General features: G+C 34.5%; 1 protein-coding gene across 10 annotated transcripts; it reads left to right on the top strand.

Moving 5' to 3' along the window:
* The first annotated feature begins 9,339 nt into the window (after positions 1-9,339).
* LOC121244500 (tubby-like F-box protein 8) lies at positions 9,340-15,468 on the top strand. 10 transcript variants are annotated; one of them, XM_041142590.1, is made up of 6 exons: positions 9,340-9,593; positions 10,042-10,155; positions 10,746-11,210; positions 11,380-11,467; positions 12,872-13,004; positions 14,461-15,468. In XM_041142590.1, exons 3-6 carry the CDS (start codon positions 10,854-10,856, stop codon positions 15,194-15,196), a joined length of 1,314 nt encoding a protein of 437 aa, XP_040998524.1. In that variant the 5' UTR covers positions 9,340-9,593; positions 10,042-10,155; positions 10,746-10,853; the 3' UTR covers positions 15,197-15,468. The 10 variants fall into 10 exon arrangements, with proteins under 10 accessions (XP_040998524.1, XP_040998523.1, XP_040998525.1 ...); XM_041142589.1 differs by having other exon boundaries at positions 9,403-9,761; positions 10,042-10,172; XM_041142591.1 differs by having other exon boundaries at positions 9,403-9,666; positions 10,042-10,172.
* The last annotated feature ends 3,167 nt before the right edge of the window (positions 15,469-18,635 follow it).

Here is an 18,635-nt window from a genome sequence, read left to right on the forward strand (position 1 = left end):
ACGCCAATTATGGATAATTCATGCTTATCCGAGGGTTTTAAAATTATAATAAAGAAATGATTGTTTATGTCGGAGTAAAATCTACAAGGAGTCCATTAATTACAAGTAGTAATTAATATTTATCAAGGATCGAAGATGTCCCAAGCTAGGTAATTAATATATATATATATATATATATGTGAGAAATATTTTAACTATAAAAACATCCCATCTCACAAAAGTTATAAATACATAAACTGACGTGACATAATGTGATATATTAGAATATAAAATTATTTTTATTATAAAATAGATCGAACATATCATGATGTAAAGTCATATCAATTTGTGAGTTTATTTTTGTGAAATATTTGTGGCTGTAGTAATTTTCATATATATATATATATATATATATACACAAGCAAATTACATACTAATTATAATTTTTTTCTAATATTTTGTTTAACTTAAATGATTCAATGCCTAGAGATAAATATAACAATAAATATACGTGTAGATCGAGTTCATTTTTTCTCAAAATTTTATACAAAGAATATTAAATATATTTATAATTACTATAAGAAAAACTAACTTTTATGACCAATTTATTACATTAACTAAAAGATTATTTACAATTAATTTTTATTATAAATAATCATTTTGTTAGAATTAACTGATCGTAAATAAGTAGTTTTCTTATAGTGAATATTTATATTATGTGTCTTATCTCTTTTTAAAACAATAAATAATAGTTATGGATCATATCCTTATTATTACTAATTTGTGGGAGGTGTAAACTAACTTATTCACCGCAATTTGGAGATCATGAAAACGATTAATTAATAATTCCAAGATCACCATGATCAGCTGGCCATTCATGTACAGTACAATAGATCATTAATTGGTATTCATGATGTCATTATAAGTTGTGAGGCTGTTTGATCCGACTAATTTCTTTCTTGCTGGCCCATACTTTGAAAAATTTCATGTGGACAAAAAGCTGGTTGTTCACATGGAGGGCATCATGCCAAACTACACTAATTGAAATACCGAATATATATATATATATATATATATATATGTACGTACGTATGTATAAATGTATATCATGCAGCCACGTGGACAAAAAACCTGAGTTTATCTGGCATTAGCGAAGCAAACTCACATTAATTGATGATGATTCTCTTCTACGTTTCAGTACTGATCTTTTTATACTGATCTTTTTATAATCATTCCTTTTTTTTTTTTTTTTTTTTTTTTGTTCTTCTTTCTCCTCAATAATTACAAGAGTACTTTGGCACACGCGTCATTATTCTCAAGGAATCCAACAACAAAGAGTACTATATTTTCTTTGTACGCATATTTCCAGCTAAAGTTTAATTAATCTAGTCAAACTCATTTAATTGATCAAATCAGATCCTTCTATCTCAACTCATTATTTGAGTGAGAAAATATTCTCATCAGTTATTGTATCAAATTTCACACTTCATACCTACGTGTCGATCAATTTTACAGTTTAAATTTTTCCCTCCTCATTGAATCAACCGATAGTTTGAAGTGAGAGAGAGAGAGAGCACTTAAGGATAGAGAGGTCACAAAAAGACCTTGAGGAGAGAGAGATAGGGGTTTGATGAGAAAGAACTTTAGGAGAAAGAGAGTTGATGAGAGAGCGAGCTTGATGAGAGAGAAATCTTTAGGAGAGAGAGCTAATGAGAGAGGGAGCTTGAACAGAGAGAGGTCAAAGAAAGACATGAGGAGTGAGAGAGCTTGATGAGAGAGAGAGATGTAGAATGAGAGAGAGCTAATGAGAGAGAGAGAGACGTAGATGAGAGAGAGCTGATGAGAGAGAGAAAGAGATGTAGATAATTTGTCTGACATTTAAAAAAAATAAAAAATAAAAAGTATGTGTAGTGTGGGATCCATTCCGTGGCGCGAAATCCATCATTGGCTAAACAATCATTTGGTTATGCCATTTTGGGCTTTGCTCTAACAGAAGCTATTGCATTGTTTGCCTCAATGATGGCCTTTTTGATCTCATTCGAATTTTAAAGAAAAAGACGAAATGCTATTGATTTTAGGAGGACTATAATGAGGAGGACGACAGACCCACTCACGATCTACTAAAGGGCAAGTAGGTTGATATTGGTTCAAATCCAATTCGTGAGAAGAGTCCGATCCTTTTGTCGACGGATGCTCCTATTACACTCGTAGTATCTGAAGGATGAGAACCAACTATGTAGCATCTACATCGAGAATTCAAATATTGTATACGTCATTAGTCCGATCCTTTGTAGGAACTACCCGTAATAACGAACTTGCAAAATGAATCTGTTTGTTGATGTATAGCAAATCTCTTTCTAAATTAGGCATAAAAAGAATGTCAAAGCGAGGTTTTAGGGCCAAATCATATGGTTCAATTTCCTGTCCAAAAGATATATATATATATAATATATACACACGAAAAATGATTTGTATAAATCTTAAACAAACAAATCTTACATAAATTTTTGTAAAAAAGTAGATCTCATATTAAAAAAACAATTATTATGATCAATGAAATATATTTTTTTATAAAAAATTTATATGAAATTTATCTATTTAAAACTTGTACTTAACATTACTCATAAATTATAGATCCATAACTATTTTCATGGCCAATTGATAACGACATGAAAATATTGCTACGCTATTGCGTCATCATCGACATGAGTACATTGCCATGCAGGAAAATACATTGTCATTTTAAGTGCATACATACGCCTATTATATGGACTAAAAGACAAGCTTTAGCTCTGGTATGGCACGCATAAACAGGTTTTAATGAAAACCTGTTTATTGGGCTCACTTAATATTAGGCTGCATGTTTGGGCCAGACATTAGAAGGAAGGTCAAGTTTTCACAGCATTCATGTCCAGTACTCCAGTAATACTCTGACACCTTTTACAGCAACAATTTCTGCATTCTTGTGGGAGTGACGATAACATTTTCTGAAATAGTAATGACAAGTATAACTTTCGTGAAAATCATTTAAAAAAAAGTGAATTTTACTAATAAAGAGTAATTTTTTATTTTTATTTTTTTAAGGTCAAGTCTAATTTTTTATAAAGAGCAAAGCTTATTTATTTGAAATTTGTAAAAATTATTTTTCATTGAAAAATGACCATATTTATTGTAGGAGGCCACATTGTAAAGTGATTATGCGACACTTATATATTCACGACTATAACTATTATTTTTCAGTAACTATCACCAGAAAAATAGAACTTGGCTTCAAGAGTTGAAGTGATCAGGTTGAAGATCGATCAGAACAAAAGCAAGTGTGTTACATTCATTTTGGCTAGCAAACTAAGCAGTTTGCATCATCTAATACTAATTGTCTCAAGTAATTAAGCAGGGGCAGCGTTGAGGCCATGCACATGTTTCTTACCTAAACGGTCTTAAGTGTCTCTGCAATAACATGCAGATAACTATGGCCTGGAGATTAACCTTTGAATTTGTATAGTACCATCTCTTCATGGGCCTATAATGCTGGCCTAATTAGGTTCTCCAACATATATAATAGAGAAGAAAAATAATAGTTACAGTTGTGAGTATACAAACACTATATAATCACTTTTAAAAAGTGAATAAATATGAGACGTACATGAAAAATAAATTTTTAATAGAGAATTATATTTTTTTTTAAAGCGACTGCACAATACTTACATACTTTATGACTACATGTAATATTACTCAATTGAGGAAGATCTTTTTAAATCTTTTAGCTTACCTACCAAGCAAAGAAAGAGAGAGATGGGAAAAGAAAGTTGTGTGATGTTAAAGTTGGAGAAGAAACAAAAAGAAAAGACAAGAAAGAAGCAGTATTACTGCAGATTGAAAAAGATTAATACCATCATATCTTGTGGGACTTCTCATAATCCTTAGTTAAAACGATACTCCTCCTGAAATGATTGAAATCCTCCTTAAATCATGTCATGAACGACATATTTCTGCTTACTAAATTGCTAGTCTGCAGGCACTCTAAAATTGCAGACAAACTGATCATAGAAGTACTTAGCACTTTCACCTGATCTTCCATGGTGCTTGCTTGTCGCCACGAATGCCTGTGATCTTGTAGTTTACTTTATCTTCATTTTTTGCATTTAAATTCCTGAATTCCATATCGATATAAAAGTCTCCTTCCAAACAAATGCACATACACATACTAGCAAGAGTAATGATTTGTACAAATCTTAAATATACGAGTCTCATGCATGTTTTTTTATAAAATGTGAATCTCATCATGAAAAAGTGTAAAAAAAAAAAAATCGCTTTTTTCAAATCCGCTCTTTTATAAAATATCTACACAAAATTTATTTTGAAGGTGGTAGGTGGATGTAAATAGAATATGGAAATAGTATCAAATTGAAATATTTGATTTGATTACGTATGAGATAAACGATGATGACGACATGAAACAAATCAAATCATTTCTAAGATAAGATTTGATTATGACCAAAATAAAATATTTATTATAAGTGTGGGTTTATATATCTTTGTTCCAACGTACAGTTTAGCCAACGTATTAGATTTTGTAAACTCATTTGCAGCTAATGAGTTTTAGTTTTTGTCAGGTAAGGTCAAAGTGTGATTGGCTTCTTAGAAAATTAAGCACAAATTTCCTTTTGCATTTTTCTTTTCATTTAATTTGAAGTGAATCATTAAAAGAGACAACCTAGCTAGGAAATCTTGATTTTTACCTAACACTCTGATTCTTATAAGCAATATATACTAATCATGATCAACTAAACCCCATCTACGGCCATCATGAGTTGGAACTTGATCATTGGAAGATCATAAAGCGAACATCTCCTTAATTCAAGCTAAGATTCTTATGGTTACTTACCAGCATATCCAAATGAGAAATTTGTGCACAATTATGCACTTTTTCATTTTCTTTTGACTCTCCAAGCTGCTATATATAGTGGGACAATTATATATATATATATATATGCACCACTACAAGAAAAATGAGTTTTTGTAGTCATTTAATTGCGGTGAAAATATCATTTGTGATTAAAACAGACTCATTTTAGCTGTAAATAGTTATTTCGCTGGTATTAACTGATCACAGATAAACAGTTTTCTTGCAGTGACGTACCCAACATATAATATATATATATATATAGACTACAGTACTATTAATTGGTGTTATTTACTTCATGATCATGCATGATTCATGCTTGTAATATGTCACACTAAATTTATATATTTTTTCGTTCAAACTTTCGCCATGCACCCATCTTTAATATTCCAGACATCTTTTTTTTTTTTTTTTTTTGCACCACTGATAATCTAATTTCTTCCCCCCTCTTGTGATTATATATATCAAGTGTATGTGTCATTTATCTAATATTATAATAGGCCAGGCAAGTTGCGTACGTGCAATATTTTGCAACAAGTAGTCATGTACGTGTCCCCTCTTTACTTCCGTCTCGTAAAACAATCACGAATTATTTACAACGATAACGATTATTTATGATAAAATAGACTCATTTTGATAAAAAATAATTATTTTTTGTTAAAAATAACTGGTTATAAATAAGTAATTTTATTGTAGGCTAGTATGTGCAAAATTCTGTTGTTGGTATAATCTTAATATGATCGGATTTATAACCTGTGTTCGACAAATATTAGAGTACCAACAACAGAATTTTGCCACATTAAACCAACATAAGTCAGGGTCCATGCCGTTTGATTCACCCAATAATAAGATGCCAGGTGTATATATATATATATATATATATATATATATATATTGGGTCACATCTATATATATTCAAAGGATAGTGGAAATTAAATTGTCAAGCTTTGAATGATCAAAGGGTTGATCCAAAAGAAAAAAATATATATATATATATAAATATATTCAAGAGCCAATAGTATGCTGGCACGTCTTTATATGATAGCAAGTTAAATGTTGATTAATGCATGATGAAGAGGCTTTTCCAGCCCCATTAGGCGAGCCCAACAATACCGATTAAGGCCTATACGGGAAGCCCAATAAGTTGGAAGATCTAGGGGCAAGCTGTTCACTTGCCGTCGGGAAATCGCTCCCCCTAGCAGTGGTAACCTTCGGAGGTGTCTCCTGCTAAGGAAATAGCGGTATATCCACCTAAGAAATGTAACTCCTTCATTCTTCATTCAAATCGGATTCGATAATCGAAGTCCCGTGGTCAAGGGAAGAAATCAAGCCGTTATCGGTGAGAATTTATGTCTATAAAGAGCTAGGGCAGGCGATCCAATGTAACTTTTTTTACCTGATCTCTCGTTATAAGGCAACACACGTATATTTCTAATTTAGGCATTGGAAGTGCATATCAGGCACACCAGACCACCGTATTTTCTTATCACAAGTTGACGATTAAGGTCAACAAGTGGTGGAAACACATCTTGAACACATGACAAGATTGATCCATGTAATTACATATTGCTTGAAAGACAAATTCGATCGGAATCTTATAAAAAAGATACGTAAATAATTAATTTTTAAGTGAAGTTGAAATTATGTATTTTGTAGATCGTAATTGCATAAAACGGTTAAGGTGTGTCTATTTTTGAGGGCCGACTCGATACAAATTGAGGCCTAAGATGAGATTTAAGTGAGTTATTCTTAATTATAATATAATAAAATATAAATTATTATATGGAATATTTTCAAACTTTACAATAAAATGAGATTTTATTTAAAATCTTCAAATATAATTTTTGTGAATTTATATTTACAACAACATCTTAAAATGAGTCATCAATGCAATTTTGTATATCAATTTAGCAAGATTTTTAAAAAAATATTTAAAATATAAACAATTTATTGTATTACTTATCAAAAAACAAATTCATTGCATTAAATATTAAATTTAGTATTATGGGGCCTTGCCCACATTGAAAACTATAAAAAATTATTTAAAATTTTAAACACCTCATTTTTATTTTTGGGGGCCTTACATAGGGTAGTAGGTTTAGGCAATAGTCTAAAAGGCCTTACCATTGAGCCAGCCATGTGTTAATGTTGTGTTTCGCAACATAAGCACTTCTGAGATAGCCAAGCTCGCGCCACCTACAACCAAGAAGAAAGGACTCCGATGACGTCTGAGGTCACTCCGATGCCAAAGTCAGTGAAAGATTCTCTAGTGATAAGAACAACTTTGAAGAATAGTAAGAACAATCAAAAGTTGAGAGAGAGCTCCCGTAGAAGGGATGCCCATTATTTATACCTGATTCTGGTCCTTCTGCTAAGGGAGGTCCTGGCATGTCAAGTGTCAGACCTGCTACCACAATGTGTCAGCCTGCGGCTCTTGCGGCTGAAGGAGATCGTGGTATGTCAGCCGTGCTAGGCCTATCCTGTTGCTTTCTACCAGGGTTGGATGTTAGGTTGTGTGCGAGCTGTCCTTCGTACGTGGCGTGCACTGTTGTGTGCCGGGTTTCCTGACACATACACTTGAGTATGGCGTGCCTTGAGTCTGATGAGTCTGTGACAGGGCACGTTCAACCGTCCGCGTGTAGCTGGGCATCTTGCCTGGCATCCTACAGTAGGTTTCAGTAAGCTGTTGAGCCCCGAGACGATCTCATTGGCATATCCTAGCTCGACGCTAAAAAGCCTTCCCGAATAGATTTGCAGTCACAGGCTCAGCACGTGATTTTCTGGCCCAGACTCTTAGCTTACAAAAAGGTTTTATCTTTAAGCTTGGAGTTCATCGGCTTAGCCTCTTTGGGTCTGGGCCCTTTAGGGATGGGCCCCTCCCTCACGTCCCTTTTTTAAAAAGAATTAATGTATTACATCCTAAAATTATATTTAACATTATCTAATATTGTATCGGTTGATTCATTATTTCTAAGTGGTCTTCTTTTGCCAAAAGCCTCATACTCCAACTATGTTCATACCTAAAACTGGAATTGCCTGACCCACGTACTTTTTATTATAAGTTTTTAGTGCGATTAAGATATCATCACTAATTGCTTTAAAAATAAAATAAAGGTCAACATCATCAAAGTTCACGTGAATGCCTGCAGTCGAATAAACCATGCATGTTCACGCCATTGATCATGACGCCAATTTATCTCAGATCGATTTTCCGAACGCTCGTAAAAATGAGTTCCCCTCCCCATTTTTTAAGTTCCATCCCGACACGCAGAAACTCGCCTACCTCATACAATGCATGCGTTGTTGCTGCATGTAGGTAACCAACAAGAATATGCATGTCAGTGCATGCATGTCAGGTCAATTCAGATAAAATTGTCTGAGTATATCTTGTTTATCAACAAACATCAATCAATTGCAATACTAAATTAATGAAGAAATAAAAATTTTGAGTACCTGTCATTTGAATAATAAGATAAAATAAGATGAAATGAAATGATTTTGAATGAGTTGAATAAAATATTATTATAATATTATTATTAGTTTAGAATTTGAAAAAGTTGAATTGTTTATTATATTTTATGTAAAAATTTAAAAAATTATAATGTTAAAATAAAGTAAAAAGATTTCTGAATCTCGCCCTTAGACAAACACTAACGGTAACTGTACATCATCCTTGTATCTTTTTCAAGAACTTCCATTTTTGTTATTTTCTGCATAATCTTTGCTGGTGATCTCTCTGCCGCCAGAAAGATCTTTTAAGCACTATTTTGATAACTTCATCAGATCAAAAAGTGCTCTAAACAGTTCCTAAATATCTTCGTTACTCTCTGCTAATTAAGCTTTCATTTGCAAATTATTCAGCTGGGGTTTGCAATATGTATATTCAAAGACATGCATGCAGTCCTCAAAGTGGACACGTTCTTCATGTTACAGATCAGTTCTGTATGCATGTCTTCTGCTTCCATCATTACAGCCGCGTGCTGATCCATGTCATAATTCTTCTCACATGAACCTACTGCATGTCGTCCCCAATTAAAGAAGCAATTATGAATCATGCATGGCCTTTCACACCTCCTCCACATCCCCAAAAGCTCCCTTGACAATGATCATCACCCATATATATATATATATATATAATATATATATATATATAAGTATGAAAAACACTGTATTTTTTTTTAACTTATTTATTAATTACTTGACATTATATCAGAAAATAAACAAATTAAAAAATATTTTCCTTTTTATAGAAAAAAATAACATGAATCATGGGGAAAGCGAATGCTGAAGACTTAGCTCAGACAGGTAGAACCGTAGAATGCACGGGCCGTCGAAGGTACCGGAACGGAAGTTAAGGTAAACGAAGACCAGGCTAACTTAAAGGTCAACTGTTAAGGGCAAAACGGTAATATTGAAAACAAAGAAAAGTCTCTGGCTCAAGTGGACATAAACAAACAACATTAAGATAACGATGAAGTAATTAATTAGTACTAATAATGTTTGAACACTTTCTCTATTTATTATAGCCGTGGATCGGTAATTTTGATCAGCTGATCTTTTACGTTCGTGGTTGGATTTTATAAAGTCCTTAAGTCCGGGTCTCTGTGGGAGACGGAGAGAGACTGTGTAGTAAGAAACGAACCATCCGGAGAATTTGAGTCTGAGGACAAGAGAAGAAAGATGGTCAGCCATGTATAATCTTCGGTTCTGGGCAAGTCTATCTCTGGGTTCTTTGTGTTTTCGCTGGGTGTTCGGCTAAATTCCACTGTTTCTCTGAGTGGTGGGTAGGTTTGCATAGAAGGGGCAAAAGGGTGTTAAAAAGTCTCGGTATTTGAAAGATTCTGATAGTCTTTGTTCAGCTGACGAGAAGTGTAATTTTGTAAATCTTCTCAGTGATGCTGTAATTCGGAAAACATTTGTTTCGCTTTTTTGAATTTTTTCTTCGAGGTGTTTGTAGCATCACATTTCAATTTGTGTTCTGTGACTTTGGGTGTATAACATTGTTGTTGTTGTTGTGTGGTTGGTTTTTTATTTTCTAATTGAAATTTATTTGCTCGTACCTTTTTCTTGTTTTTGAATTCTATGGTTTGATGCTTAATTAGGAAGAAAATGAATCATTTTTACGTCACATTTCTAATTTTGCGTTTTTTCCTTTGCAGAATTCTACCTGGAAGACTTGATCTTTGCATGCTTTCACCGATTTCCGAGAGCCCTAGGAGTGGAGGAATGGATCTTCGATCAGTTTCCTCTTTTGGTGATTCTTAAGTTTTAAGGTTTTTTTTCCCAGAAGGTTCCTTTTTTGACCCTGTCATTTGCTTCTAAAACACGATGTCAGGACTTCAAGCAATTTAATTTAGTATGGCTGTACAGAACTGTATGTGTCTCGCACGTTATTGGCTTCTAGATATTGGGCCTGCAATGTTTTTTTTTTTTAACATTAATTTTTTCCGTCTATCTCTATGCTGCCGTGAAGGTTTTGCATTTAATAATTAGGGATGCGGTTTAGAAAATGCTTTAATATTTTTGGTGCGTGCTTTCTGGTAATTGGGGGAGATTTGCATCTGGCTTTACCATGTGAGCATAATTCTTTTGGCTGGATTCTTCATTTAAATTACGTTGTACCAATAAGAAGTTTTTTTGAATTAATGGTTTTTTAGAATTCGTGGATCGGTTTAAAATTTGCCAAAAGATGTCTCTGATAAAAGCCTGGTATTTTATGCTGCTTTAGGTCCATGTGAGCTTTCCTTCTTGTCTGAGAATCTCCTTTTCTTGCTTTGTGCTTTTCCCTATGTGTCTTCTTTTTATCTTTTCTTTGTTATCAAGCATGGTGATTGGAATTTGAATAAATGAATTTGATTTCCAGCTGTACTTGAACTTATGGGTTTGTGGTGACTAGTCATACTTTTATGCAAGTGGAATAAAATATATGTGACGATATTGAAGATATATTACATCTGTGGTTATTGGCATAATGGAGAAGATGTCGTTCCGAAGTATACTTCGTGATGTAAGGGATGGACTAGGAAGCTTATCAAGGAGAAGTATTGAGGTGAGGCTGCCCCGTCATCCCAGGGGGAAATCACATGGCTCAGTCCATGAGTTGCATGACCAGCCCCTGGTAGTCCAGAACAGCTGTTGGGCTAGCCTCCCACCTGAGCTTTTATTTGATGTGATCAAAAGATTGGAGGCAAGTGAGAGTACTTGGCCTGCCCGGAGGCATGTTGTTGCATGTGCTGCTGTCTGCAGAGCCTGGAGGGAAATGTGCAAAGAAATTGTCAGAGGTCCTGAATTATCTGGGAAAATTACCTTTCCTATTTCCCTGAAGCAGGTGAGATCTTTATGATCTTCTATCTTGTCTGTATAATAAATACATGATATACTTGCTTAAATATGTCTTTATTAAGGTCATGACTTTGTTTTTGTATCTGGAAGTTTAGCTGAATGAAAATTAATTGCTGCATTTTTTACATCATTTTAACCATTATTTTTGTTTACAGCCGGGGCCTCAAGATGGAAACATGCAATGCTTCATTAAGAGGGACACATCAAATTTAACTTACCACCTTTTCCTCTGTCTTAGCCCTGGTATGCTCATATTGTAACACTTTGATTGCTGCTAATATCTTGTTGAGTTTAGTATGAACTGTTTTGCTTTGTGATTGATTGGGGTCCTAAAGTGATGCCGGTGGTTAACTTAATGCCTCTTAATATTTTCTCAACATATTCAGCAATTTTGTTTTCAATGAAATTGATGGTTTTTGCAGCTCAAAATTATCCTGGATTGCAGTTAACTTCTTGGGTTTTTTTTTTTGTTTTCACTGCATGCATTGGCAATGTCAGATTTTATTGCTCAAAACACTTTTATTGTCACCAAGAATTTATTTATGTAACATGAGAATTGCCCTTCGCCATAACCAAGAGGTTCATATAATTTAATGTGGCATATATGGGACATGATTCTAGGTGAATAATTCTAATGAAATCTTCTATGCAATGAAGGTACCAAAATGTTAGTCCTAAGTATCTGAAATGCTAGATTAATATGCATTTGGCATCTACTACATGTCTCTCTCTCTCTCTCTCTTTCTCTCTCTCTCTCTCTCTCTATGGGTGTACCATCCTCTAAAATGAATGTGATGCTTCAGTATCCACCTAAAACTTCTTTAATTGAGTCTCCTTGTGGCAATGGTGGCCTAAGCCCCAGGCAATTTATAAGCTTTTTTTGTGACCTAAATCATATATGTGACATCTAGCTTGGCCATCTTCTTTGACTCGTTCCAAGTTATAGCCTTTATCACAAAAGCAATGCCTTAGACATCTAATGGCCATTTCCAATGTTCATGGTCACATGAGATGTGATTCCATTGCGTGGCTTATAACTTTACTGAAATTTCACTTTGCTTCAGTGTCACTGATGTAAATTTTTCAGGCTCTTTTGGTTAGTGGCAAATTTTGGCTCAATGTTTATGAATTTGATCCAATTCCTATTAAGTCTGTTTAGAAAACATGTGGTGATTCCCTTCTCCTGAGGTCAATTTGCCTGATGTTTAACTTATAATGAATGACAAATTTTGGGTCGTGAGTTAAGAACTCATTGGGTATGTACCTGCAGGCCCACTCTGTATGGGTTCCTGAACGGTCAGAGGACGAACTACGTTAGGTTTATGAAAATTTCATTTCTCATGCTCCATGGACTTGAAATTTTGTTCCAGTTGCAAAGTTTTAGCTGGGCATTTGTATCAGCTGTATCTTCTTTGGGCTGTGTGCTGTGTTAAATTGAATGTCTTCTTCATTTGTGATTGATTTAGGTTAGTGCTTGCATCAATTATCTATGCCGTGTGATTGCATCTGTATGTTGGCGGCCTTTTTCCATCTTAAGCACAATTTCTTTCCCTTAAATGTATTTGTGCATCTTCTCTTTTGTGTTTGTTCATTATCATTCTATTTGGGGATGAACTCCTAACTCCCAACCCATCTATGGTCCTGCAGCTCTGCTTGTCGAAAATGGGAAATTTCTTCTCTCTGCAAAACGGACCCGGCGAACAACTTGCACAGAATATGTGATTTCCATGGATGCAGATAGCATTTCAAGATCAAGCAGCACTTACATTGGAAAACTGAGGTAGGTCTTGCTAAACTTCTTAATTCTTTTATACGTGATTCAATTCACTGTAATGTTTTAATGTGGGGCAAAGTCCTTGTATTAATGGTTTCCTCCCTCCACTGCCCCCTAAAAGATAAAAAATAAATTAACAGAAAGGAGAAAGATATTCAAGTAAAGAACAAAGAAAGTATGCAATGGTGCAATGTGTGTGAATCTGTGGTCAAACAAATTGTTACAACTTCATTCAATGGTTTATAACTTATTTTTTAATTTTTTTGTAATTCAGATTATAATTAGATGTTTGTTTATATTTCAGTAATAGGTATTATTTATGTCTTGTTCAAATGAATAGATTTATCCGATTATTAAAAAGTATTATTTATTTTGTGTTCTTTTTGGTACGTAAAAGCTAACCTTAAATTTATGTTTGAATGAGGTTCTCAGCATGAATAGATCAATGTGAAATTCTTTCACCGTTAATCACAATTTGTGCCTTCTGTACAGATTCTAAAGAAGAAAATCAATAGACTGTGACTTCTATATTATAATCCCAGAGAGAGCTGAATTGTTATTTGTTGGGGTCTTTCATAAGCCATGATATGGATATATTGAATAGCTTATGTACCTTTTGAGATTTTGATTGCAAGTATATCAGCATGAGAAATTCAAAAATGCAGATAAGGACCATTCAGTCTGTGCCTTGATCTCTTCTACTTGTGGTAATCTAGACATGTCCTTTTCGCAGTATCTATCTGGCTTATCTTCTGTTAAATAATGTTCAAACATGTCTAATTCTCATATCCTATAGTCATTGTAATCCTATTGCCCCATTCTTGAGGTGATTTAACCTTTGGAGCTGCAGCTAAGTATTATTTGTTTCACAGCTAAGCATTATTTGTTTCACAGCTAAGTATTATTTGTTTCACATCATGCCTAAACCATACTAGATAAACTTCTCTGAGTTTGTCCATAATTGGCACCACCTCATATTTTTGTTTAATCATTTATTAATGAGTTCTTCTACTTTGCAAGTTGGTGTGAAGAACGCACCATCCACACCACTAACTTGGCAAGATTTTATTTGTAAGATTCAAAATTTTAAATTACTATTGCAAATCAAACAATGTCATGTCGCCAGTGTGGAAGGTTTGTCCTCAACACTGGCTTGCAAATATAATTTTTCTTTATTAATTTATAACTTGTTTCTTGCCTGTTATATTTATATTGGAACCTACGTTTGGATTGTGCTGCTTTGTTGGTCATGTTTCTTGAATTTTAGCATTTCACCCCAAAAGACAAAATAATGATATTACAGGAAGCTGTATATTTATTATTTGTTCTTAATCACCAGAGCCCACTATGTACTTTGTGCAAGTAGTCTTCATTTTGTAACTTCAAGCCTATGATCAAGTACATTCCATGGATTGCTTTGCATCAATCTCTTCTGTTCAAACGCATAAGGTCTTTGTTTCAGGTCAAATTTCCTGGGCACCAAATTCATAATTTATGATACACAGCCTCCCTATAACAATGGGCAGTTTTCACCACCCAGCCGAAGCCGTCGGTTTTACTCGAAAAAGGTTTCTCCAAAGGTCCCCACTGGAACCTATAACATTGCTCAAGTCACATATGAGCTCAATGTGCTAGGCACTCGGGGTCCACGCAAGATGCACTGCACAATGCACTCAATCCCTGCCTCAGCTCTTGAACCAGGTGGTACTGTTCCTGGTCAACCTGAGCTCCTCCCTCGCTCCCTTGAAGACTCATTTCGTAGCTTGTCATTTGCAAAATCAATCGATACCTCAACTGAGTTTGGCAGCTCCAGGTTCTCAGATATTATTGGATCCCACAATGAAGAAGATGACGGAAAAGTGAGGCCTTTGGTTCTCCGAAACAAGGCTCCAAGATGGCATGAACAGTTGCAGTGTTGGTGCCTCAACTTCCGTGGAAGGGTGACTGTTGCCTCTGTCAAGAACTTTCAGCTAATTGCTGCAACACAGCCAGCTGCTGGTGCACCAACACCATCACAGCCAGCTGCTGGTGCACCAATACCAAGGCAGCCAACCCAACCTGATCATGACAAGGTAATTCTGCAGTTTGGTAAAGTCGGCAAGGATATGTTTACCATGGATTATCGGTATCCTCTGTCTGCTTTTCAGGCTTTTGCCATTTGCTTGAGCAGCTTTGATACTAAGTTGGCATGTGAATAGAAAACAAATAACAATGGTGAGGAATAGAAAATCTAGATGGTAATCTCTTCTCTTATAGAGTTTTTTTTATAGGATGGGCTGTTTGTATGTAAAATTCAATGCCCTATAAAAAAAAAGTGCAGATCGAACGATATTGGTTAACACATGAGGACCTTTTCCTTTTGTTTATCCTTGTTAGCTTGCTCTGTATGCTTCCTTTGTCTATCTTTGGTCGTTAAAACTGAGTTTTAACATACAGTTATCTTGGGTTAACGAAACTACATTCTTCTTTATCTGTATTCGGTAATTAATTCCATGAATTATACCAAAGAAAATAAATGAATTCAGCGGAACAGTTGTGTGCCTCATGAAATTCCAAGCCATTTTATTGTTTTGTTTGTTGAGGTTAGTGCCGATCGGAGTCGACAATGTTGCCGGCCCCAATATTACAGAAAAAGTCCAACCCATGTCCTTTTGTATGCTTGCGTTCGTGATTCTCTACACCTCTTGACGGTTTGAGTTTTCATGACCATCCTCCCAGACAATTCTTTTTCTTTTCTTTTCCTTTTAGTGGTGTGATGAATGCGATGTTAAATCCAACCAAGAAAGTGATGCAAGTTTGCTAAACAGTCCAGTACACTGGGAGTAAGGAATCAAGGATAGTGCTAAACTGAAAACAAACAAGAAATAAAAGAAGTTCGAGGTACAATAAAAATTTGAGGATCTTGTCTGTTTTACAGTAATCTTGAAGTTTCTATCTTTCAGTGAACGTTAAACTCCGCTCATTTTGAAATAAATAAATGATGCTAGTTTCTTTTTAGTTGTTTTAAAGCATATGAGATCGGCAGGTCATGCCAACTTGCCGTAAGAAAATAATACAGGTAGATCGGTGTGTTCACATAACACAGCCTTTTCCTAATCACAGATTATGAACTGATTTTGTTGATGAATATAAATTTCCTTGAGGCTGAAGCTATATCACACTATGCAAAAAGCTCACCATTTCTCTGGGCCCAGGTAGTACTACGCCAGGTTAAGTCTCTGGTCGATTGTTTCTCAGTCTTAGAAATCTTGAACAGTCTGCCTCGTTTGTTTTTAAGAAACTTTTCAATTCATTTAACTCATTTCATCTCATCTAATTATTATAATTTTTTCAAATTTTTATACAAAATAAAATAAACAATTAAACTTTTTCAAATCTCAAAATAAAAATAATATTAAAAAAATATATTTTAATAATATTTTATTCAATTTTTAACTTTAATCTCAACTCATCTCATCTGTAAAAACAAACGATGCTAACTCATCCATCCCATGTTAATCTAAGAAGTTCCAACTTCCATACCTTCTTTCTCTTTTTGAAGGGGTGACATTCAATGTGTAGTTTTGTGAAAGCTAGAGATTTTAATTCTTGAAGCTATTTAGCTAATTGCTATGTACGGGACAGAGTCACAGACACACACATATAATTGGCTGGACACCGTACTCATGTAGAGGTTTCAGTCTTTCTTGCTTCTTACATATAATTTGCATATATATATTTATATGAATGAATGAAATTCTTAATTTACATTCCAAGTTAAAAGACAGGAACCGGTAAAGAAACATAAAAGAAGTAGGTGATCATAGAACCATATAAATTTGCAGAAAACATATAGATTAGATGACTTTGAATTCACCAACTTCATCATGTTACAACAAAGCTCATTCTTACAAGAATGGAACTAAAAGAACCAGTGCCATGCAAATGAAATATATATATATATATATATGGAGAGAGAGAGAGAGAGAGAGAGAGCAAACTTTTGAATGATTACATCAGTTCTGCTAGCTTGAACAAACAAAACCGACGACCCAAAAGTCTGCAATATTGCAGCAAATTAAACGTACGTACGTTACGTAGTCCTAGAAATAATTCTTCATGGGTTGACAGTACTGTCGAAAACGACAATACTCATGTAATATGCTAGAAAAAGTCTGGTTGAGCCTCCTTGACAGAATTAGGGAGAGTGAGCACTGGTACTTGCCATATCGATCTAGCTGACTGAAGTACTACTGCCCAGCTGCTGCACTTCAGAATTTGGAACGAGTAGTACTTGATCTTCTTGGCTTTTCATGGAGGAATATGTATGCTCCAATCCTCTCTGAAGTGATCAACTACGTGGGTCAGGGTTACTCCGATCATTAGGGTCCCAGAACTCGAGAAGTGGAGTACTACGAAAACTCTAAATATTACGGAGCCAATCCAAAAGGTTTGGAGATGGTCTAGAGCTGATCTCTCTCTTTCAGGGAGACAAGCACAAAAGCACACAGATCGACAATATATGTATACACACACAGTACAGCTAGATCACACACATATATACACATATATAAGTAGCTAGCATAATCTATTGATTACGTAGCTAGCTTGTGAAATAAATGTGTATTAATTCGTAGAAGGTGCTGCAATATTATTGCACTATTTCTACTACTGCTATTGCCAGGTATTGCCCCAGCAAGCAATGAGCATCTTTTATTTTCTTCCTCCAAAAATATCTCCATGATCCCCTTTTATATTGTTCATCTTTTCACTCAATTGGTTTTGTATTTTATGATTGTAATCTCTATAGTCGACAATTTTCTCTGTCCATATCTGATGGACAGAGAATTTTCTTTTCTCTTTTTTTTTTTTTTGGTTTAAAAAAAATGTGTTTCAAATTTTAGCAATTTTGGAAAACTGTTTTGATTTAGTACTCCTGTCACCAATCAAATCACAACAAATGCATATTTTTGTTTCTACGTTTTTTTTTTTTTTTTTTTAATGAAAGAGGACCGTACTCCAAATTTTACTGATAGCCCTCACTTGTGGTAGAAGAAAACCGTAGTTACAACCAGACGCATGGGGGATACAGATAAACAAAAAGGCCAAAACCTAGGCATCAAAAACTAAAAAACATCCAACCAAAAATTTTTGTTTCTATGCTTTGTTAGAAATTATAGACAATAATTATAAGTTATGAATGAGACATGCTCTTAAAAATATAACAACTTTGGGACAAAAATATTGAATCTGCCCTATGCACCCTAGTATTTAATGAAATCACAAAATGATCATGAAGCAACTTGCTGATCTCACAGTATCATCTTTCTCTAGCACAAAAAGAGGTAAATCTTACAGATCTGACTCAGAAGATTGCCAAGAGATGATGTTCCTTAATGCCCTAGATTTTGGCCATGCATGTAGATTGTGATATGGAGATAGCTAGATTTTCTCCATTTTGATGTTTGGTGGAGCACTAGATCATCTCATATATTTTAATTTAATAATTATAGATAAAGATAATGGTTGTGCTTGTGCAAGAATGGATTGCACACAGTGGTCACTAGTGCATCTTTCTAGAGGATAAAAGCACTTTGAATTTTATATTGGAATGGTTGGTAATAACCTGGAATGGGTGGGACCTCTTCCATAACCATT

The sequence above is a fragment of the Juglans microcarpa x Juglans regia genome, chromosome 8S (assembly GCF_004785595.1).
Source record: "Juglans microcarpa x Juglans regia isolate MS1-56 chromosome 8S, Jm3101_v1.0, whole genome shotgun sequence".
Taxonomy (NCBI): Eukaryota; Viridiplantae; Streptophyta; class Magnoliopsida; order Fagales; family Juglandaceae; genus Juglans; species Juglans microcarpa x Juglans regia.